Consider the following 23,840-nt stretch of genomic DNA (forward strand, 5'->3'; position numbering starts at 1 on the left):
TGAAGAAGAAGCTAAAGATGGAGGATCCATAGAAGAATAACGCTCATCAAACTGAACATCTCACCAAAACAAGACATCTCTGGAATCAGGATCAAACAACCTGTATGCTTTCACATCCTCACAATAGCCAACAAAAATGAGTGGTTGGCTCTTCTTCTCCATGGCTTTCTGCTGAGCATTTGGAATAAATGCCCAAGCCTCACTACCAAAAATGCAGAAAGTAGAAACATCAGGCTTGACATGAGTCTAAGCCTCCTCAGGAGTCATGTGTCACAATGCCTTATGAGGCATTCGATTCTGAATATAGTTGGCACAATTGATAGCCTCAACCAAAAATGAAGAACTCATAGCACGAGACTGTATCATACAATTGGCCATCTCCTGTAATGTCCTGTTCTTTCTCTCAGCAACCCCATTGTGCTGAGGTGTATGGGGAATAGAGAATTGATGCTATAAAACATGCTCAAGTGTAAAAATCTTTGAAAGACTGATTCACATATTCCCCCCCATTGTTAGTGTGGTTACGCTTCACTGAAAGGCCAGACTGCTTCTCCACAAAAGTCTTAAAGATTCGAAATGAATCAAAGACATTCAACTTGTACTTCAAAAAGTACACCCATGTGCGTCTAGAGAAGTCATCAATAAAGGTGAGCACATATCGAGCACCAAAAAAAGATGGAGTGGGAAATGACATTAGATCACTATGTATCAACTCCAATGGTGCCTTAGCACGTGTGGATCTACCTGTCGGAAAAGGAACTCTATGATGTTTTCCAAGTGCACAACCTTGACACACACCATCAGTACAAGAGATCTGAGGTAACCCAATCACTAGCTTCTGTAGAATCAATGAGATATTTATAATTGACATGGCCAAAACGCTTATGCCAAAGTTTCCTCACTGTGTCTGCATGAGCAATGAGAGAAACACCTGTAGAATCGGAGCTCTCAAAACCATTGAACTGATATAAGTGAGACTAAAGATCAACACTCCCTGTAGCAATAACCAAATCAGGATCATGGAGTTCTCAAATAACCACATCATGTGGTGAGAACTCAACTGTCTTTCTAGAGCCTGAATGAAAAATCTGAAAGACAGATAGGAGGTTCGTAGGAATGGCTAGAACCAAGAGAACATCCTGTAGTGAACCACCCTCTAAAGAGATAGTTCCTGAACCTGTGACTGAAAGCTGAGACGAATCACCAACTACAATCTGTGTAGTAACACTCTGAGCAAGTGAGGTAACCAAATCAGGTGAGTGTATCATATGATGGGAAGCTCCAGAATCAAGAATTTAAGAAGCTGGAGAAGACAATGCGCATGTAGAAAGAGCATATCCTTTCCCTGTAGGTAGAGGTGGAGGCTTCGGAGAAGCAATACTAGACTGTTGCATGGCCTCCTTCAATGCCTCAAGACGATTCCAACACCTAGAAACTGGATGTCCTTCCTTGCCACAAAAACTGCAAGGTTCACCTGTATACTTCTTAGTCTTGGAGGAAGAGTTACTAGACTTAGAAGTATTACCCTTCTGAGAGGGTTTCCGAGCATCTAATTTGGGAGGAAGCTTGGAGGAACTCTCACTGCCTACTGAATTTGTCTTATGCTTCGGTTTCTGCTTCGGCTTTCTTGTAGATGTCTGAGCTACCAATGCCTTTGTCTTAGAACCAGTCATAGTATCCAACTGTGTGAGTTTTGACTGCTCTCTATTCAAGCGATCACAAAAGACTTGAAAAGAAGGCATGAAAAATCGATTCCCCAAAGCATCTTTGGTGGAATAGAATGTGGAAGCAAATATCTCAAAATTCCCTCGAAGCTTTGAGAGAATCAAATAGATGCACTCAGTATCAGTCTTCGTCTTTCCACAACTCTGCAACAAGGATCTCTGTTGAGTAAACTTCATCAAGAATTCATCAATAATCGGAAAGGAATCCGGTGCAAGTGTTGTAAGCTCTATCTCTATTTGAAGTGCCTTGAACTCATTCACAGTACCAAACAAGCCCTCAAGCTTGGTCCACATAGCCAAAGGAGTATTACACCCATCCAAATGAAATTGTAAACTATCTGATACCTATAATGCAATCAATCTCATTGCCTCATCCATTTTGTTTCGATGTTGCATGATCCCAAAAGGCCTCTAAAGAACAAGCTGAATGGCATCTAAACATGGCCACAACCCTTTTGACCGGAGAAGCCGAGTCATTGAGGTCTTCCAGGTGTGATAATTATGAGGGGTCAAAAGTTCTAGAGAAGAAGTGGTCTCGGCCATTGTTTTAGAAAGGGTTTTTTTTTGTTTTCTGATATAATGATATAATAATAGAAAATAATATAAAAATGCCCCCCCACAATGCAATAAACTGAACCCAACTTACAAATAGATTTTGTAAATGAGATAAAAGCAAAAAAGTGTCAGATATGAATAAAAAATACCTAGTACCAAATACTGGTGGAAAGACTAAGAATCTGGAAAGTGCTCGAAAAGAGCTTTTCGACACTTTTTTCGGATTGAAAAATGGAGCTGTAACGAAGAAGTCATGCCCCCCGAAAGATAGAAGTCATCAATAGACTTCAAATGCCAAAACAAGTATGAATCTAGAAAAAAATCCAGAAAATTCCTTCTCCATCATCTTCGTCTTGGAACCAACTTTCCGATGCTTCTTTCGAAACTAGAAAAGACCCTCGTATGCGAGAGTTATCATAAAAAAATGACAAGGCCCCCCAAAAGAAATCAATTTTTTTTTTTTTTTTCTTAAAACACCACTCTAGCGGCGGCGGAGTGGAGCTCTGGTGGTCCGGGTGGAGGAGCGGAGTGCAGCCTGGGAGGAGGTTAGGCCGAGGCGGCACTGCACGATGGCGCAATGGCCGCAAGCGAGCAGCGACCGAAAAACTTAACACTAACACCTATGCCGGTGTCGTTGCTGGAGCCGGCCGAAAAAAGGTCTGCTAGCGTCGGAAAAGGGCCTGCGGGCCAAAAAACAAAAATTTTGCCTGTTTTTATATTTTTTTGATTTTTTTTGATTAAAAAATTGCCTCGTAACGCATGCAAAGGCTGTATAGCCCTGCTCGGCAAAAAGAAATTTGCCTCCCAGATCAACTTTGTCCAAATCGAACAAATTTTATATGGAAACAAGGGTTTTGACACCTTTTGGATCCAGCTGTGACGTCCGTTTGGCCTCAACCTACTCCGAAAATCAGTGACCTTGTTTTCTCAAAAAAAAAAACCTGAAAAACTCCAGATCTGTTCTGACAAACCCTTGTTCTCCTTTTTCTCCAAATAACGAACAAGTTGCAGCAAATCTGGCTCTGATACCATGAAGGATTTGATCAACACAAATCCACAAAGCCTTTGAATACCTGCATGCAAAAAACCTATCACAGACGAAAAACACAAGAGGAGGCAAAGCGTTTTGCTCTGAAAAATATGCTAATGTATTTTCAAAAATGGAAAAGATAATAAAAATTACAAAAGATCAATCCTTATAAAAGGAGATCAAAACCCGAAAAAGGGTAACCTAAAAAGGAAAAGTTATTTAATAATTACTAATTAATTATTAAATAGAGATGAAAAAGGTGCATAAAGTAAAATCTTCATAAGGGAATAAAGTGAATTTAATAAATGAAATTAAATCAACGCTTTACTCTAGCAAGCTCATCATAGAAAAAGCCCTCAGGGAACAACTTGGGATATCTTAGGATGATTTTATTTCAAACAATGGGCAAAACCCTATTAGGAAACCTGCAGAGCAGATTGAAGAGGAAAGAGAACCTCGGGAAAATCATGTAAACCTCGTCTAGACCTAGGAGGTCACAGAGAACCCCAATTTCTAATCTTATAGCTTCTACCTCTGGATTGGGTCCAACATGTGATAAGGGTAAAAGGAAAATTAAATTTTTCCCAAATACTGGCTCTCCTGCAGTTCCTAGGGTTTATAAGAAGAAGAAAGGGAATGTATAGGAAACATCTTCAAAACTTCTTGTAGCTTCAAAGGCAACAGAAGTACCCCTCAGGCATAGAACTCGAAGGAGTCAATCCTCTATAAAACCCGATGAGGGTGTGTCTTTTCAATCCCCTGTGTCTGAAAATGTAAAAATTGAAAAAGAGCAATCCTCTTCTTTTGACAAGGATAAGATCATCATTGAAAATGGTTCAAATGAAGAAAGTGCAGAATGTGTGCCTACAGCAGCAGGAACATCCTCTAGCTAGTCGCCCATCATTTCCATAGATTCAGACAATGATGACGGTTGTCAGAGTTGCAAACTCTCCTATTCTTCAGAGGACAAAATTTCATGAAAAAGAAATTGGAATAAATTTGGAGATAGTTAATACTGTTGCTGAACAGATTCTTTCGTAAGGACTTGATGCTTTAGAATCTGCAACCCAGCAAGTTGTTCCTCTTGGTCCTTCACCTGCGTCACATGTTACTTACCATCCTAGTTCCAATGTTTCATTGTTAAGCATTATTTCATAGTTATCTAATCAGTTAATTCAAAAAAGGGAAGAATGGAAAATAGAGAGAGAGAGAGAGAGAGAGAGAGAGAGAGAGAGAGAGAGAGAGACTCAACAAAACCATCTTCAATCAAACTCAAGATTTGATTGAAAAGGATGCGAAGATTGAACAATTAACAGGTAAACTTACAAAAGTCACTACCATGATTCCTAAATTGATGTCTCGTTGCTCTCCTTCTCCTGTTTATGCTCTCTTTTTGAAAGAACAATTTGTCAATTATCAGATGACCTGTGTAATGCATGGTAAAAGTTTAACATTGAATACTCCTCAGAAATTCTTCCAAGGTTTTCATACTACCCCTGTAGCCATAAAATTTACTTAGTGAACTCTTTTTACATAATTTAGTAGTCCCTGACAAACAGAGATTGGAACCGTCTGCTTTATGTGGGTGATATTCAACTCAGGGCATTGATGTCTTGGATCCAAAATGAAGTTAACAGAGAAAATCAGGCCCACTAGTACAGAGAATTAGAGTATGAGATTCCACTTTTTCTTAGGCCTGAAGCCAAGGATGTCAGAATAATGTACTATGATTGGTTGATAGTTTCTCAATCAAAATTTGGAAATCGGATTATTTCTCCTTTAAGGGAGGTAGCCTATCAAGAATATAAAGCTATGGCAAAAACAGATCTTCCTGCAGTAAAGAAGGGAAATCAATGGCGTTGGATAGGATTGAGTGAAGACCTGTAGAACAAGGAACCTCATTCTCCATTGAATCTTATCATGGCTACTCGATGAGCACCCTGGTACATTAAGCTAGGGGAAGAAAGAAAAAGCGATTGGATTCCTTAAACTTTTTAGCCTCCATTGCTATTGTCCCCATTGCTTGCTAATAAACAAGATTTAGAGAAATTTGATATGACAGAAGAGCTCCGCAAATGGGAAGGGTATAGGAAGAGTAAAGGCTTTTATTGCAACTACACTACAGGAGGGAAAGGACAGAGTGTTCCATTAGATTTCAGGATGGCTGCGAGGGTTAAAAATTTCATGTTTCCTTGAGGACAAGTCAAAGTTTCAGTTGGGGGGAATGACGAGACCAGAATATGATCTATTTTATCATTTCATTTTCAGTTGAATTTGCAAACTTTCTAAAAAACTTTGATGTTTAAGAACATGATGTTTATGATAATTTTAGACAAATGTGTGCATAATTACTTTCTACAACTAAAATAAATATGCTATGAAATGATATGTCATTTGATTACAAAATAGTGAGAATGATGTTTTTCTTCCTTAGCTAGGTTGGGTAGTTCTCCTGCAGCAATGTGACATAGGGTAAACTAATTTAGATGACATATTTTGAATTAGTCTTGATGTATGCTATTACTTTGGAGGCACTAATATTTTACAGATTCAAAGGTGAAGTTAACTTAGTTAAGCAAAGTCAGCAACTCGAGCAAACAATGGTAAATTTCGTTAATGACCTCCCACATCACCAATCGTTTCATCCATAACAGCCAGTACCTATTTTCAGGGAAGCGGGAGTCAAAGTAGGAAATCCAGAGGTCATGAGCTCCTAAATTCATGTTTCATTTGGCACCAAAGTTAATACGTCTCTTGTAATATTCAATGTCGTTCATTGTTTTGGTAGTTGATGGGGTCTAAAATCTAGGAATTTTGTTCCTAGTTTGTGCTTAAATAACTGGAAGTTTGTGTTCCAGAGATAATAATTAATTAGTGATTTTTGGTAGAAGGAAGAAGTTTTCTAAGTTTTTGAGTACTAAATGTAATCTTGCTATTTATCAGTATGTAAGGTTACTGTTGTTATGAATAAAAAGATCATTTTAGGTTTCTATCTTTTAGTAGTTCTACTTCACTTCTTTGTGGGGGCCCACATAGGAAGTGAACTAATTAATTAGCATAGAATTTACCTTCAGTTCATAGAACTAGAGTAGACTTTGTTGTTCCTACAACCATTGATAGTAGAATTAGTGGACTATTCCTACAGCATAGGCAGTTGAAGTAGTTCTCAGTTGTATTTTCATGCTTTGTTAAAATAGATTTGATTCTCACCTTTAGCATAGATTTCCTATAGCATAATCATTTGAATTTTTGTAGAATAATTCTTAAGTTGAGAGAAGTTTGAAGCATATACTTTTCAACCACCATTTCAAGTTTACGCCCTTGGTTGATAAATTAAATGAGTTGGGTTATAAACACTCGGGATGTCCAATCCTGTATTAAGCAGTCCATTGTTGTAATATTTTGATCCCTTTCTTTGGCCAAGCAGATGGATTCATACAAGAACTTGGAAACATTGTTATCCCTTGGATTTTTCATGGATTTGGGCTCTGCCCACTCAGTTACATAATCAATGCAAACTAAAATATAGGATTTTCCTTGTGAATAGGATTCAATTGGACCTACAAAGTCAATCCCCCATTTATCAAAGGGTGCAACAACTACCTAAGGCTACAGGGGAATTTCATTTGATTTAGTGGGTCTCCCCATGCGTTGACGCTTATCACATTTCTTTGTGTATCTAGCTGCATCCTTGGGTAAACTTGGCCAATAGTACTCAATTGTCAATATTTTAAAGGTTGTTTGCTTGGCTGCAAAATGACCTCCACGGGGCTCAGCATGGCATGCCCTCAAGATATCATATGTTTCATCCTCCCTTATGAACCGACACATTACTTGATAAGGACTAGTATAAAACATAAATCAAAGAATAGTTAAAGCGCTTTTCAGCTAATAGCTTCCTTTATTTAGCAGAGAAGTGAACTGACATCTTTCCTATGGTTAGGTAATTCGCAATATCTACATACCATGGATTTTGTGTTGGTAACAGAAAGAGATGTTTGTCTGGAGAACTATCATCTATGGTTGTAAGATCATCGGGGACATGCAATCAAGAGAGAAAGTCAACTACCACATTGGCCCTGTTGGGCTTATCTACTATTGTGATATCAAATTCTTGCATAAGTAGCAACCAGCAAGCCAATCTTCCTGATATTGCATGCTTATTCGTCAGATACTTTATAGCAAAGTGGTCACTATGAACAAATATTGCATATCCAGTAATATAGTGCCTGAAATTTTTTAGTTCATAGATAACTGCAAGTAACTCTTTTTCAGTGACTTTGTAGTTAAACTAATCACCTTGCAAATTCTTACTGATGAAATAAATAGCATGTTCAACTGAGTCTACCTTCTAACCTAGCATTGCACCTATAGCATAGTCTGAGGCATCTGTATGAATGTGAAAAGGAAATCCCTAATTGGGCCCTTTGAGAACTAGTTGTGTGGTGAGAACTTCTTTAAGTTGTAGGAAACATGTAGCACACTCAAAGTCCCAGGATAATCCAGAATCCTTTTTTAACAAGTTATAAAGTTGTGTTGCAAGTTTACTAAAATTCTTGATGAATCTTCTATAATACTCGGCATGTCCAAGGAAACTATGCACATCCTTCTGCTTCTCTAGCATAAGCAAGGTACTAATAACCTCAATCTTTGTTGGATCTACTTGGGTGCCCTGTGATGAAATGAAATGACCTAGTACTACTCCTTCCATCATCATAAAACATTTTTCACTATTTAGGGAAAGGTTATAGTCTTGTGATCTCTTGAGTACCTTCTCTAAGTTTGTTTTTGCTTTCTCAAAAGTAGTCCCATAAACAATAAAAGCATCCATGTAGATCTCCATATAGTCAACAAATATATCAAAAAAGATACTTATGACAGCTTGTTGGAATGTGGCTGGGGTATTGCACAAGCCAAAAGGTAAAACTGAGTAGGCAAACATTCCCCATGAGCATGTGAAGGTTGTTTTTTCTTGGTCCTCTGGAGCTATTTGTATCTGATTGTAACCACTAAAACCATCCAAAAAAGAAAAATATGTCTTGCTAGCTAGCTTGTCAAGGACGATCTATAAACAAGGGAAAGTGGTCTTTCTTAGTGGCCGAATTGAGCTCCATGTAATCTACAAAAACTCTTCATTTTCCTCCCTTCTTTGGTACTATAAGGAGGGGTGAGACCCATTGGCTATCAGAGATAAGGTAGATAAGACCAAAACTTAATAGTTTCTGGGGCTTATTTTTAACTATATCCCTTAAAACAAGGTTAACTCTCCCCTAAGGCTATCGGATAGGTTTGAAATCAGGACTGATGTATATCTTATGAGTGCAGAGCATAGGATCTAATCCTTTCATGTCTATGTAGTCCCAGGAAAATGCTTTTTGATTTTCCTATAGTAGTTGCAACATAATTTTTTGATGGGAAGGTGATAAGGCATTGTTTACATTCAACTGTCTTCTTGGACCAACTTCCATCTTAATAACTTTATCTGTCATGAATAAGTGGGCAACATGAGAAGAATCCACCTTGTGAGGTAATAATGAGTGAAGGAATTAGGAAGCTTCTAAATGTTGAGGTGTGTTCAAAGGTGCTAATATGGTTTCTAGGATACATTCTACTTGAGGACACACTTGAGGCTCTACTCCATACCCATTCATGATAATGGATGAAATTATCTCATCTTCTTCTCGAGAGGCTACAAATGACTCTCGACCTATCATTATTATTTGTTGGACGAAATTAAATCATGGATCATCATCACCCAAGTTTGGCCAGATTACTTTGTCATCTAGCAACGTGGCTGAGCAAGGGAGTATAAAGTCAAGTACTTAGTATAGATACCATTAGATATTCTTATCTTCCCAGATTGGCAAGCTTTATAGGCATCTGTAGTAGCTAACCATGGTCAGCCTAAAATTAAAAGATATCCACCCATGTTAGTCTTTGGGGAAAGGACAAAAAATTCTACTAGATACTCCCAAGAGTTTAAGATGGCTATCTATGAAATCTTCTATCATCCCATCTAGCTTGATAGTGGAACTCTTAGCAAGCTTAAGTAAGGTTGGCGTTTCTCTGAGACCAATGATATGTAATTGAGACAATACCTCCTTTGTAATGACATTGATGGATGCTCCTAGGTCAACTAAAGCATTTTGAACTCGCATCCCACAAATGGTAACAGTAACCACAAGACTCCCAGGGTAAGAATATTTGGGTAGAGTTAATTCCTCCAACATTAAATTAGACAATTGTCCTAAGACATGAATAGCTTTTGGATCCTTCTTCTTTCTTCCTAGTTGCTTGATACATGCTTCCTTGATGACTTTATTATAGACAGGAACTTCCTTAATAGCATTGAGTAATGGTATTTTTACCGTCATCTGGTTCAATCAATAAAGCAAATCAATTACTGCTTGGTTTTCTACATGTTGGCCTTGTTCTACTAACCTATGAGGAAACAAAGGCTCTTTGGCTATAGGAGAAGTCTGCTGAACTAACACATCCACTTGTTCAGTTGGGAAATCTTCAACTTCAATTATTATAGGCTTTTGGGGTGAAGGAAGAGTAGTGCCTGACCTTAAGTGGATACCATTCAAGGAAATAGCATAACTCCATCGTTGTGTTGGTTGTTTGGTATTATTGGGATTAGGATTAGGTTGAACTGGTAGCTGAGTTTGCTGAGGGGGAGGATTAGTGGTTTTAGGAGGAGGCATTAGAGCCTACTACTGAGGTGGTGGCATTAAAGCTTGTTGACTATGTTGGGTATTCCAATTTTGGGGTTGCCGACAACCCTGTTGAGGTTGTTGCAAATTATTATGCCCACTAAAACCAGTATTCTGAGAATTTTGCCATTGATTGTTACTATTATAATTTTGAAGAGGATCTTGTGGCATACCTTGTATTTGAGCCCATATCCTTCATTGAGCAATGTAGAGCACCTCTCCATTTTTATCAATGGCATTAAACTCAGTAGGCATTGGTTGTGTCTCCAGACTTGCATCTACAATTCTTTTTCTTCTCCCTACAATGTGGACAATATTCAACTAACACGGCATCATTTTTGTCCTTCTTCCTTCTCGCCTACATGGTATCTAGTTGAGTGGCTACATCATTAATGATGTCTAGTTTGAAATCTGACAACAAACTGGATAGCTCCATCTTTGATACTCTTGAACCCATTAGACTTATGTGGTGGGTCTCTAAGTCCCCTACCTTTCTTAATAGTGATCTTGGAATAATTCAGACATGTACATTATATATCAGTGCAATTTTTTTGAGTGATATCTCCTCCCACCATAAAATCTAGATCCTCAATACTTCCATCATTTACACCTCTCAGAAAAAAATGTTTCTTTGATTCCTTGTTCAGCTAGTGTTGTGTGTTATGCTATAGGTTGAACATGAACCATGAGACATAGTCTTCCAAGGTTTCATCTTCTTTTTGGGACATTTTGAAAATGTCATCCCCTTTTAAATCTTGACCCCTGCAATATTCTTTATACTTTGTAAGAAACAAATTGCTCATTGTAGGCCAATCTACTACAATGTTAGCACCCAACCCCATGAACCATCTCAGAGCAGCTTCCTTGACGATGGATGGAAACAACTTCAGCTTGTGAGCATTAGTTTTATAGTCATAACTTTTGCAAAGGATATCAAACTCAAAGAGGAAGGTTTTAGTGTCTTTAGTAATTAGGCCATAGAACTTGGGAAGTGTCGCAGAAGGTATGTTCTTCAATTTTTGATTACCTAGTTGAGGAGGGATAAGATTGTCTTGGTATTCAGGTTTTACAAAAAGATCATTCAAATGCAAGGATTCTTCAAAGGATGAGTGTATTCACTCTTGAGCATAAGTGAATGGCTTTTCAAAAGCGTCTTCTTTGTTCTCGCTATGAGGTTCTTCAGGCTCGGGATTAAAAATATCTTCCTGATTATTACAAGGAAGAAATCTCCCAAGGAGGTCTCTTCTTCTATGCATGCAAAATAATACATAATTTAAACTAACATAATGATTTCAATTTCGAACTAGATTGACACCATCCGTAGAAATAGCGCCAAAAATGACTGGTTAGCTTAATACCTTAGTAATGAAGCATTGGAGATCCTTCCACAATGATTCTATGGTCAGACATCATCATGTGTTTTACTTAAAATAGTATACTAGCTTCATTTAATTTATCAATCTGGGAGCATAAACTTGAAATAGTGACTGCAAAGTATATGCTCTAATTCTTCTTTAAGTCATTACAACTAAAGCAAAGGCAATGTTGAAGGAAACCTATGCTAGAAACTAAAATGACAACTTAAAGATTAAGATAATGTACCAAATTGTAAACCTATCTATGCACCTGTGCTGTAGGAATAGTTCACTGATTCTGTTATCAATGGTTGCAGGAGCAACATAGTTCTACCTTACTTAGAAACAACAAGGAAATAAAATCTATTCTAACAGACAAGTTCACTCACCACTGCTGTCAAAGCTACAACAGTCATTATTTTAAAAGGAAACTACAACTACTTCCTAAATCTAAGATCACTTCATTAGTGAGGATCAATTACAAACTCATAAAGTTTGAAACAGAAACAACATTAACCATGAATAAATCCTCCAGGAATATAGAAAGTTGTGGAAGCTACATTCGTGCACTACAACAACAAAAAGCAATAAATGATTTGATTCGATTTCGAAGGTCTAGCAATCTGATTAGCTTTGACTTCTTTAGCGCTGAAATGTTGATCTTGGAATATTCGTGGAAAATTCTTGCAAAACAATCAATGCACACACAAGCTCCACATACATATATTTATTTTCCTCATCAATATTAGAGAAAAAGGTGTAAAGTTCAAATTACCACTCTAGCAAATCCTATGGCTACAAGAGGAAAACTACCCAAAACATAGCATAGATGGGGAAACATTTATCAACACATAATACTATTTCATTATACCATTTATGTCCATGGATTCAAGAAAATATAGCATCTTTAAATTATCCATATTCCTACTTCATGTTTTCACATATATATATATATAACCATAAGTTCGTATGCTTGAAACCATAAAGTCATAATTGTTTGCAAGATAACTATTTGAAAATAAGATAAAAAGAACTTAGAAAGATGGCTTTTTGGAGGCCCGTCACCATGCACACAAGAATCTCAACTAATCAAGATAAATGGTGGTGTTTAAGAGGCAAATGATGTGTAGAAGAGAATGAAGACTGCACTCACCTTGACTGATGCAGAAACATCCTAGGCTTTCTTGCAATCTTGCATATTGGAGTCGAGTGCCAGTGGTTTCCAATTTTATATTGTTGTCAAGTTGTTTAGTGTATGTTGAGTTACTATAGCTCTAGTACATGTCGAATTACTGTAGCTCTAGTGGATGTCAAGTTATTGTAACTCTAGTGGATGCCAAGTTACTGTAGCTCTAGTGCATGTCGAGTTACTATAGCTCCTAATGGATGTCGAGTTATTGTAGCTCCTAATGGATGTTGAGTTACTGTAGCTCCTAGTGGATGTCGACTTATTGTAGCAATCTTATATTGACCGAGTGTTCCTCCATGTGCCGAGTGAACCTACTGGTGCCGAGTTTTCTAGTGGATGTTGAGTGTTCCTGTATGTGCCGAGTGCTAGTATTGGTTTTGGTTTTGTTTGTGTCAAGTTGTTAGTGAGCCAACTTTTGGCATTTAATTTATGTATGGGTATTTAATTTAGTGTTGTATCCGACTTGTGGCTCGACCTATATTTAATGTAAGGGATTTAATTTAGTTTGTAATGAGCTGGGCTGACTTGTGGCTTAGTTGAGTATAAGTAAGGGGTTTTTTGGAGTCTTTAAAAAGTTATCATTCTAGCTTGGAGAAGAGGATGAAGTGTAGATGCAATTTTTTAAGAGCTAGGGTTGTGACTTAGAAACCAGAGGATTGCTTGGTGGGCCTGAGGGTACAAGTGTCGATTCTCCTTGGTGTTATTATCCAGTTGTGTATTTGGACTAGTTGGAATCAAGTTTGTAAGTATGCCCTAAAGCTAGAGGATAAGTTGAAAAGGAAAAGTCAAGGTAATGATAGAGGGAAGGAGAAGCAGGATAGCTTGGTACAAGCTAAACTAAGTGTTGAAAGTGAACCAAAACTTGTTGATCAAAAAAAGAGGAGAGGTAGAGGTGAGTTTAGAGGTAATTGTTTTAGATGTGGGAAAAAAGGGCATAGATCTTTTGAATGTCCGATTAGTAGGACAGCTATTGTTATGAATGAGGTTGTAGGTCAAGACAGTTAGCCTGAGTAAGGAGAAAGTTTTTTGGCTCTGTGAGTACTAGTTAGTGAGAGGACATTGGATCCTTGTTAGAGGACTAGTTTTTTCATGACTCATTTTAAGTCTAGTGGTAGATTTTGCAAGGTGATTGTGGATGGTCGTAGTAATGATAACCTTGTTACTGAGGAGATTGTTCAAAAACTTGGTTTGAAGAGAGTGAGACATCCTTTTCCTTATAGGATCGGTCGGTTGCAAGGTGAACATGCTTTGGAAGTGAGGGAGAAATACCTTGTTGATTTCTAGGATTGGGCAGTATAAGGATCATGTGTTGTTTGATATTGTGGACATGAACAGTTGTCATGTGTTGCTTGGTAGGCCTTGGCAGTATGATTGCAGGGTTGTGCATGATTGTGTCATGAATGTGTTTACTGTTGAGAAAGGTGGCAAAAAGTTTTCTTTGATTCCTTTGCAGAATGAAGAGCTCGGTAGGAGGAACTGAGTATTGGCAGCCGAGTTGAGTTAGCAAATTCTGAGAAGGTTGGAGATCAGTGTGGAAAGCAAACCTATAGCATACCTCAGATGGATGTAAAGAAGCATAAGAAGAAGGGAAAGAGTGTACAAGTTGAACATTTGGAGGATATGTATGTGAAGAACCAGTTTAGAATTTATGTGTTGAATCCCAGAAGATGTTCTTCTAGTTACTAGAACATCTTTTCGAACTTGGGGTGTCTGATGCACGAGCATCCTAGGCTTTCTTGCAATCCTGCATATTGGAGTCAAATGCCAGTGGTTTCCAATTTTCTATTACTATCAAGTTGTTTAGCGTATGCCAAGTTACTGTAGCTCTATTACATGTTAAGTTACTTTAACTCTAGTGGATGCCGAGTTACTGTAGCTCTAGTGGATGCTGAGTTACTATAGCAATTAGTGGATGCCAAGTTATTATAGCTCCTAGTGGATACCGAGTTATTGTAGCTCTTAGTGGATGTTGAGTTACTATAGCTCCTAGTGGATGTTGAATTACTGTAGCAATCTTATGTTGACCGAGTGTGCCTTCATGTGCAGAGTGAACGTGTTGGTACCCAGTTTTCTAGTGGATGCTAAGTGTTCCTATATGTGTCGAGTGCCAATATTTGTTTTGGTTATGTTCATGTCGAGTTGTCTGTGAACCGACTTTTGGCATTTAATTTATATATGGGTATTTAATTTAGTGCCGTAGCCGACTTGTGGCTCTACCTATATTTAATGTAAGGGATTTAATTTATTTTGCAATGGGTTGGGCCAATTTGTGGCTTAGTTGGGGATGAAGTGTAGATGTGAATTTTGAAGAGCTAGGGTTGCGGCTTAGAAACTAGAGGATTGCTTGGTGGACCTGAGGCTACAAGTGTGGATTCTTCTTGGTGTACTTATCCAATTGTGTATCTAAACTAGCTGGAATTGAGTTTGTAAGTGGATCTTGTTGGATCTTGCAAAACTGATTTTGTAATTGTTGTTGGTATTTGGCCCTAACCCGAAAGGCCTTACAGTCGGGCATATTGCATGTAATCAGTTATATCTATGAATAAAGAGTTTTGATTTGGTATTAAATCTTGCATTATTGTTGCTTTCTTGTTGTATTTCCATTGTGTAATTGTTTGCTAAGGGTTTTGACTTCTCCTTTGAGGATTCTCTTGCATTGCACTGCATCATTGAAAAGTATGCCTATCATGTGAGACAAAAATGCTTTTCTTTTATTTTTAAAATGGGAATAATGTTCTTCATTTGCACACTTAGGATTAGTGGGATTTTTGAGATTTTTATTCAATTAAAAGGGAGCAAGTTCTTTGAATTAAATAAAAGACTTAGGATAAGACAGTCAAATGATAGGTTATAATCGAATAATTAATAAAATGATGATTTGATCAAAGATAAGTGATGGATAACTTAGGAAAAAATGCTAGAGAGGGGGCACATAGTCTAAATGACCATTTATGGGTGATTATAGACCCTAATAGATTTTAGTGATCTGTGGGGGAAATATGTACTATCTCAGTTCTTGAAAAACTTGCCCTTGAATACTTCTATATAGGCAACTTACCCTTGAATACTCATATACCTCTTTTCTTTCCTTTTGCTATCAAGGCTTCATGATCATTTATCTTTCATTCTTCTTCATGAATTTCTATTCACTCACTTGCATATTCTCCAATATGTCTTATGCTTTTACTTGTACTCTTGGTTACTACTCTTTTATCTTTATATGCACTATCTCTAAAATCAATCTCAACTCTAGGCAAAGAATTTTTCAATCTTCCCATTTCAAAATATTTTATTTTACCAATCAATGCTTCTCTATTAAAACATTTAATAAGAGGAATAACTTAGTTCAATTGAATTAACCTTGTTCTCATAAGTTGGTATTAAGGATCGAAGAATCTTGTGAACAACTTGAACATTTTATCCCTGTAGTAATTCTTGTAATTCATTGTACATATGCTCTAACAATTCCATCTTCTTGCATTATTCCACTTTTTGACTTAGTTTTCCAATTTCAATACTTTTCTCTCTTTATAAATTCATTACCTTCCCATAAATTCTTTAACTTAATCCAAATGTCATGAGCGAGGTCAAGTTCCTTTACCTTGATGAATTCTGATTCAAATAGGGCACTGATGAGTGCTTCTCTTGTAATCATGTTCTACTCGAATATCTTCTTGTCCTAATCTATACATCAAAATAGTGTAAGGAAACTTGGCAACAAAGAATATAACCATTTCCACATAACCCATAATAGATCTAAAATAAACACGGAATTAAAATCCACATGTAAGAGAATAGAAAACATATCCACAAAATTGCAACACAAGATATACCCTGGGAAACCCTCATTCAGGGAAAAACCCAGCCTCCAAAAGCATCCATCACCATGTATTGTTCAGCAAAAAATACCATTGCCATACAACCATGGAAGCCTTCATGGCCATAGCCACAATCAAACAAACTATGTGAACAAGCATGAATCCACACATCTCATGCCATGCTTCCAACTTTCACAAATGCTCCCTTGGCTAACCTATCAAGCCTTGTCCCGCTCGACTCTTGCCTTTCTCACACTTACTCTCTACACAACAACTACCCTTGTGGCTGCTTATATAGTAGCAAGTCCCACAAAACCACCAAGTGGTATTACATAAACCATGTTCTACCTAACCCATTGACCCCACATTTAATATTGGTCATTTAATTCGTTTCCCCAATATTAAATAATTACATCAAATATTTTCACAATGTTACAATACAATGCATCAAAAAATATTTCATGAGAATCTTTACATTTTGCACGTCCATCTAGGTACAATATTACATAATAAAATAAAATAAAAAAATAACAATATTATGCAATGTGTGCAACACCCATTATCTCAACAATCTCCCACTTGTTGTATACATTGCATAGGGTCAATCTCTAGCCACACAAAATGAACAAAGGAACAATCCCTCCCAGCACATCCACCATCATGGATCAAAATACACCAAGTGCTCCATCCTAGTACCCGCAACAAAATCAAAGTATCTAGCATCTCAAACATGAATGATCTCACCTCCTATTATGCCACTACCACTAGACATACATAGAAGCCATCCAAAGAGAAAACCACCCAACCTATTGCATTAGAAGATTATAAAATCCTGTACCAACTGAAATTCCAAGCACAAAAAAAACCTGATCCAAAGGTAATCATATGTATTCGTAGTTGTCAAAATATCCATAGCTGAAATAGCACCTACAGCAAGTGCAAACCCATCCAACTATCCATACCTCAAAGGTATAACAAGTGAATCTCATATCACCGACATATAACCAGTGAATCTCATACCAAGAAGCTCCCATTGCAAAAGATAATGTCAAATCTATAACCAATCCACTCAACACATCTCAAAGAAGTGAATCCATGTAGTATCAAGGACATCTGCAATACATAAACTGATATCCTGCAAGAACAACTCTCATAACAAGTCTCCAATAGTCTCCCAAATTCTCCACAAACAACAGAGGAAAGAGATAAAGTAATAACCATGTCATCTCTCACATGACATACATGAGCACAAACCAATGATCACAATCTCTAACTAATCTCAAATCCAATGTAGGCAAAACTGAACATCCAAGAAGATAACCAAGACCAAGAGAAACCATGCAAATCATAACCTGTATCATGTCCTTCTACACACACCTCTAGATATAAACTATGCAAGTATGATCTCCTCCATAAAACCCCAACAAGAAGCCTCAACAACACCCAAACCAAACCATATAACTAATCATCGATGTAAGCCTCTCACAAGAAGATCAAACTCAATAAACTATTCCTAAACCAAGGAAAATGCCCAATATAAAACCATCTCCCAAAGTCAACCAGCATAACAACATATGCACATGGAGATAACCAATGCTAAACCATCTCTCAAATGAACCCTCCAGAACTAACTCATGTACCATAGCTCAAGATCCATATCCATGAAAAACAAGCATAAATATAATGTACCTGAGAAAAACAATGAGCTATACCTCTCAAGTAACAAACCGTCGAGTAGACCAAGAGTGGGGAATGAGAATGCTCATCAAGATACCCAAGTCTCCAACCAAGACTCATCTAAGAACAATCTCCTCTCAAGTCCATATCAGGTGACTGCCCCTTGGACTTCCTGCTGAAACCATCAATCGTCCCAACAAATACTTCACTAATCCAAGAGAAATCAGCATCACCACTGTCTCTAAGTATCCATGAGCACCTGTAACCAATCAATCCATGCCAACTCCAAATGCAACATAGCAATATCATGAAGTATCCAACTTATGATCAATGTACTCAATACCAAGAAACTAAACCAAGATCAATGTCAAAGTTCCAACGATGGCCTCAAGAACATAAACATGACAACATGATCTAAACATCTCAACCAAAGAGATAACATGCTCCACATGAACATACTATAACATGTCACAATTCTAAACGTGTATCAAAAGTATACCATGACATAATAATGAAACCATCATCACACCAAGGATAACATGCCAAATAAAAGCATAAACCACACCTTTGCCAAGAACCCTGTGAGTCCTCAAGATGCAACCATCTCCACACACCATGAAGAAAACCATCTCCACATGCCATGAAGAACCATCTCCACACACCATGAAGATAACAAGTGCACCATGCAAATGTTAAAGACGCTTCTACAGCAACAGGATCTAAGACAAACCTCCAACATCTACAAACACTCAATAAATATATCAATGCCAACAACTCCCACTCAATCGTGGTACCAAGTCACCTATGGCATCATAAAATACATCTTTATATGAAGATCTAAACCAAACCAGGAACTAATCCTACACTGTCACCCCATCACTGTCACAAGCTCCCACTAAATCGTGTATCCAAGCTATCCATGACATATGATGAACAAACCATCCTCTAACCATGAGAATCAACCAATGCATCAAACCATCAAAGAACTCAAAGTGCACATTATGAGCTCCTCAAAAGAAACTAAATAACCATGATCCTCAACCAAGAAGATATACCACCATAACTAAATCAGAAATCCAAGCTAATGAACATCAAGGATGTACCTGTATATTCAATCATGTCATGCCAAAATCCATAGCACCATGATCACATTCATGAACCGAGCATCAGGCTCTCAATATGTCCAACCTATTAGTATAAAATAGTCAACCACAATCCTCCACCATGACTATACCTAGTAACAACATCTCATCCCTTCTACATGAAGAAAAAATTAGCAAATCATGTGACTTAGGGCATAGACAACTCAAATCCAAGACACCAATCTGAATATGCATCAATAATGAAATATCAATGGGCAAAGACAACCCATAACAAGCTATACATGCAACTTGTAAGTATAGACCGCTTACAACACTGAACAACTTGTAGATCTACCAAGTCATCATACATATCCACGCCGAACACTGATAACCATATCATCATGAGACCAATCTGAAATATGAACTGAGTATACAATGACAACAAATCTTAAATCTCCAATGCCATAAACTCACAATGTTACTATAGTCAAAATATACCATAAACTGTTCAGATAAATATATCAACAAATAAATCATGCCAAACCTGCACCAAATCTAAATCAATGTGTAGAGCTCTCCAAGAGCTTTCCGTTGACTACTCAAAGTCCAAAATCCGACTCCGTATGCCTAAGTTATGTCTTAATCCGTGCTAAAAATAAACAACATCTAACTTTAGGGCTCTTAAAATCTAACAAAATTTCAAAATCATAGAATCAAACCTATGCCAAATTGTAGTGCTCTGAATTAGCTTTCCAATGCCTATAAGAACTCTGAAATCCGATATTCTAAGAGAAAGTTATGGTTATTTTACTAAGACAGTCTTTTTACCATTTTCACTGCAATTTTTCACTTTTTTATCTTTTCTCTTTTTGTGACGAAAATTTCGACGGGATTAAATTTGACGGCCATCATGGGCTGAAACCAAAAAACTTTTTCATTTCCTCTGAACATGGCCAAACTAGGGCATATTATATATCAAAATTTATGAAAACGTCAACCCGAATCCAATGGTGAGGTCTGTTTTTACCCAGGAGGTCATTTCTGCATGCTACCTCCCAAAACCCTCATGTAAATGAAATATCTGAAAAAACCTTTTTGTCCAACAATTTCACATGCCCAAATCTTTTAACATCCCATCATAACAGCAAACCTAAAAACCCTCAGATCTGCAATAAATACTCATATATCTTGCCCTCTCTTTTATCCTCTCATGCATTCCCATGGATTCAATCTAGGGTAACAATAATAAAACCATAGCTCTGATACCACTTGTAAGGAAACTTGGCAACAAAGAATATAACCGTTTCCACATAACCCATAATAGATCTAAAATAAACATGGAATTAAAATCCACATGCAAGAGAATAGACAACATACCCACAAAATTGCAACACAAGATATATCCTGGGAAACCCTCATTGAGGGAAAAACCTAGCCTCCAAAAGCATCCATCACCATGTATTATTCAGCAAAAAATACCATTGCCATACAACCATGGAAGCTTTCATGGCCATAGCCACAATCGAGCAAACTATGCGAACAAGCATCAATCCACACATCCCATGCCATACTTCCAACCTTCACAAATGCTCCCTTGGCTAACTTGTCAAGCCTTGTCCCGCTCGACTCTTGCCTTTCTCACACTTACTCTCTACACAACAACTACCCTTGTGGCTGCTTATATAGTAGCAAGTCCCACAAAACCACCAAGTGGTATTACATAAACCATGTGCTACTTAACCCATTGACCCCACATTTAATATTGGGCATTTAATTCGTTTCCCCAATATTAAATAATTACATAAAATATTTTCACAATGTTACAATACAACTCATCAAAAATTATTCCATGGGAATTTTTACATGTTGCACATCCATTTAGGTACAACATTACATAATAAAATAAAATAATAAAATAACAATATTATGTAATGTGTGCAACACCCATTATCTCAACAGATAGATCTTTCTCAGTCTTTATAAAAAATTGACCTCTTGTGATAAACCAATAATTAATTCCCATGCAAATCAGATGTGTTTGCATCTTATTCTTCCAACTTTCATAGTTATCACCATTAAATTTAAGACTCTCTTTCCTTTAAGCCATAGATCCCCTCAAGTTGTTAAGCTTCTTTCTTAAAGAGTCCCTGATTCTTTGATGCCAATTAGTAAGAAGAAGAGTCCACACACAACAAAGGAGGGGGTGGGGGGGTTGGGGTGAATTTGTTGTGACCAAATATAATTAAAACCAAAATTATAAATGTGATCTCTAACAATTAAAATAATGTTGCACAACAAAAATAAACCATGCACCATAACACAAGGATTTGTTGACTAGGGAAACCCTTGATCAAAGGGAAAAAACCCTAGTGAGGATGACACGCAAAAGATAATGTACTAATATATAAATTCCTTGTAATAATGTACTAATATATAAATCCTTTGTAAATGGATGTGACCTTATTAGGAGTCAAATAAAATACATTTAGTACAATAGTGCTTTTAGAGGATGGATACTTGTTGAATCCTTTTTAGAAGATTCTAAACCTATTGAAGGGTAGAAAGAAAATAAGTAGACCCACTGCCTAAATGCTCTAGCAAGTGTGAAAGACAATATTTCAAGATAACATATCCAAAATCATGAATTGACAAGTCTGCAACTTACTTGCCAAAATAGTTCCTTTGAAGCTCCCCTTAATCATCCAATATTAACATTAGTATGCTCTGATTATCCATAATATGCATCCACATCAGTTGATCTCAAAGATGGAATACCCAACTAAGGAAAATAACTTTCCATTATACCTCTTATAAATAATTAATTAGGTCAACCTATTAGAGCTTTCCCTGTACATTTAAATACATAGGTCCATGTTAAGGCATACGTGCTTTCATAAGCATTACTAAAAATAATAGAATAATGTTCCCACAAGTTACAATAGAGATATTACATTTTACAATGATAAATAACATGCTTCCTTAACACAATCGACTATCAATAAAATATTTCACATGTTACAAAATAGCGACATTTACATAATAACCCAAATTCTTTCTTTAGACATGGGAAAGGATACATATGCTAATTAGAATAAAATTTATAACATTAAAATGGAAAAAAAAAAAAGAAAAAAAAAGTGTCTCTTGAAAGCTGCAAATGCAACAACTTACAATTATATGTAACGAACACTACTAAAAACTTAGTAATGTCTAAGGTGGACATATATTAGGAAGATGTATACTTGGGAGTGTTTTTATACAAAAGTAAGTGAATGTAAACATACTACAATATTGAGATGTATTCATGTGCCAAATATTATGCAAGGAACCATTTCAATAATTTTCAAACAAAATAATTGAAAGTAAATGCATCATTCAAGAAAAAATGAAGGTTTTAAATATACAATTTCTATCTTTTATTTTTATTCATGTAATTTTATATTTTAGGAATAATTATAACAAATGATGCAATAAAAGTATACTCTAAATTCATTATAATAATTTGTATCAAAAATAATATTCTATAATCATTTTCAAATTGAATATTTTTCTTTAAAAAGGCAAGGGCCTACTATGCAATGGTAAATTGTGAGTCTCTCATCAAGGAGGTCTTGGGTTCAAGTGTATGATTAACACATAATAATAATTAATCCTAACAATAATAATGAATAATAAATAATTTAGGCTTTGGTCAATTAGTTGTCAAACAAAATTATCATCATATTCTATTAATAGTATAAATTTAAATATTATATTTTACTAATAATTTGATTTTTATTCATTTATTTAATTTAAATATATTTATAATTGATAGTTAGTATAATTTATGATGTAACATTTTGCAAAGCTTAAAGGTATACTAGTATTGATTATTTTACTAATCTTTTTCAAGGTACTTGCAGTTTGATAATCAAGATTTTGGAAGGATAAGACAAGAAATGGAAAGCGTCAACCATATTTTGAGGTAAACCATATAAATCAATATTATTTGGAATTTTGAAGTTATTATTATTTATTTTAAGTAATTTTTTCTTTTAACAAAGGATTTTTCTATTGTTTTTCATAGACATATGGATGGAGAGGACCTTCAAGAGCTAACCATAAAAGAGTTACAAGAATTAGAACAAATGTTGGAACTTGGGCTACATAGGATTCAATCAAAAAAGGTATCATTTTATTGTATTTTACTATAAGATAAATTAGCATGTTTCACATAAATAATAAAGAATTTTTTAGAAGATAAATAATTTATTGCTTTATCAAAAATGGTTCACAATTTCTCTGCTTACTTCACTTTCATGAGCTCTTCACTAACCACATAGTTGGTTCTTCTTAATGTCATAGATGCTCACATTCCTCACTCATTTTAAAATTCTTAGAAGCTTCAATAGGGCTTGTATTGTGTGAATTCTTCAAGAAGATGGTGAATTAGGATGTCACAACTTGCTTTGGCAAGGGTTTTCTACTTGTATCATCGAAAGGTCCTTGGTGTCAATGTACCACACTGAATTTTACATCATTTAGACTAAAAATATCCCTTCCAATGTCATAGAAAATATGCCTACATGAGAAATGGTTAACATGATTTTTAAGGAGGCACTAAGTTTTGGTATCCATGGTTACAATGGGACAGAATGGCTCCTCAATTGCACTAGTCTCCCCCAAGTTTGGTGATTCCACTACATGGTGCCCTC

General features: G+C 36.4%; 1 protein-coding gene across 7 annotated transcripts in view; it reads left to right on the forward strand.

Moving 5' to 3' along the window:
- Positions 1 to 23,840, forward strand: part of LOC149533987 (truncated transcription factor CAULIFLOWER D-like) — a 148,672-nt gene that overhangs the window by 76,452 nt on the left and 48,380 nt on the right. For 6 of the 7 annotated variants that reach the window (XM_089805181.1, XM_089805178.1, XM_089805179.1 and 3 more), the window contains exons 4-5: positions 23,049 to 23,110; positions 23,213 to 23,312. The exons of the other annotated variant lie outside the window; for it this stretch is intronic. In XM_089805181.1, coding sequence (XP_089661307.1) covers positions 23,049 to 23,110; positions 23,213 to 23,312 — 162 coding nt within the window. The remainder of the gene's footprint in view (positions 1 to 23,048; positions 23,111 to 23,212; positions 23,313 to 23,840) is intronic. 7 annotated transcript variants of the gene reach the window in all.

This window comes from Cupressus sempervirens, chromosome 10 (genome assembly GCF_028749045.1).
Source record: "Cupressus sempervirens isolate cs-2001-9-10 chromosome 10, ASM2874904v1, whole genome shotgun sequence".
Lineage (NCBI taxonomy): Eukaryota > Viridiplantae > Streptophyta > Pinopsida > Cupressales > Cupressaceae > Cupressus > Cupressus sempervirens.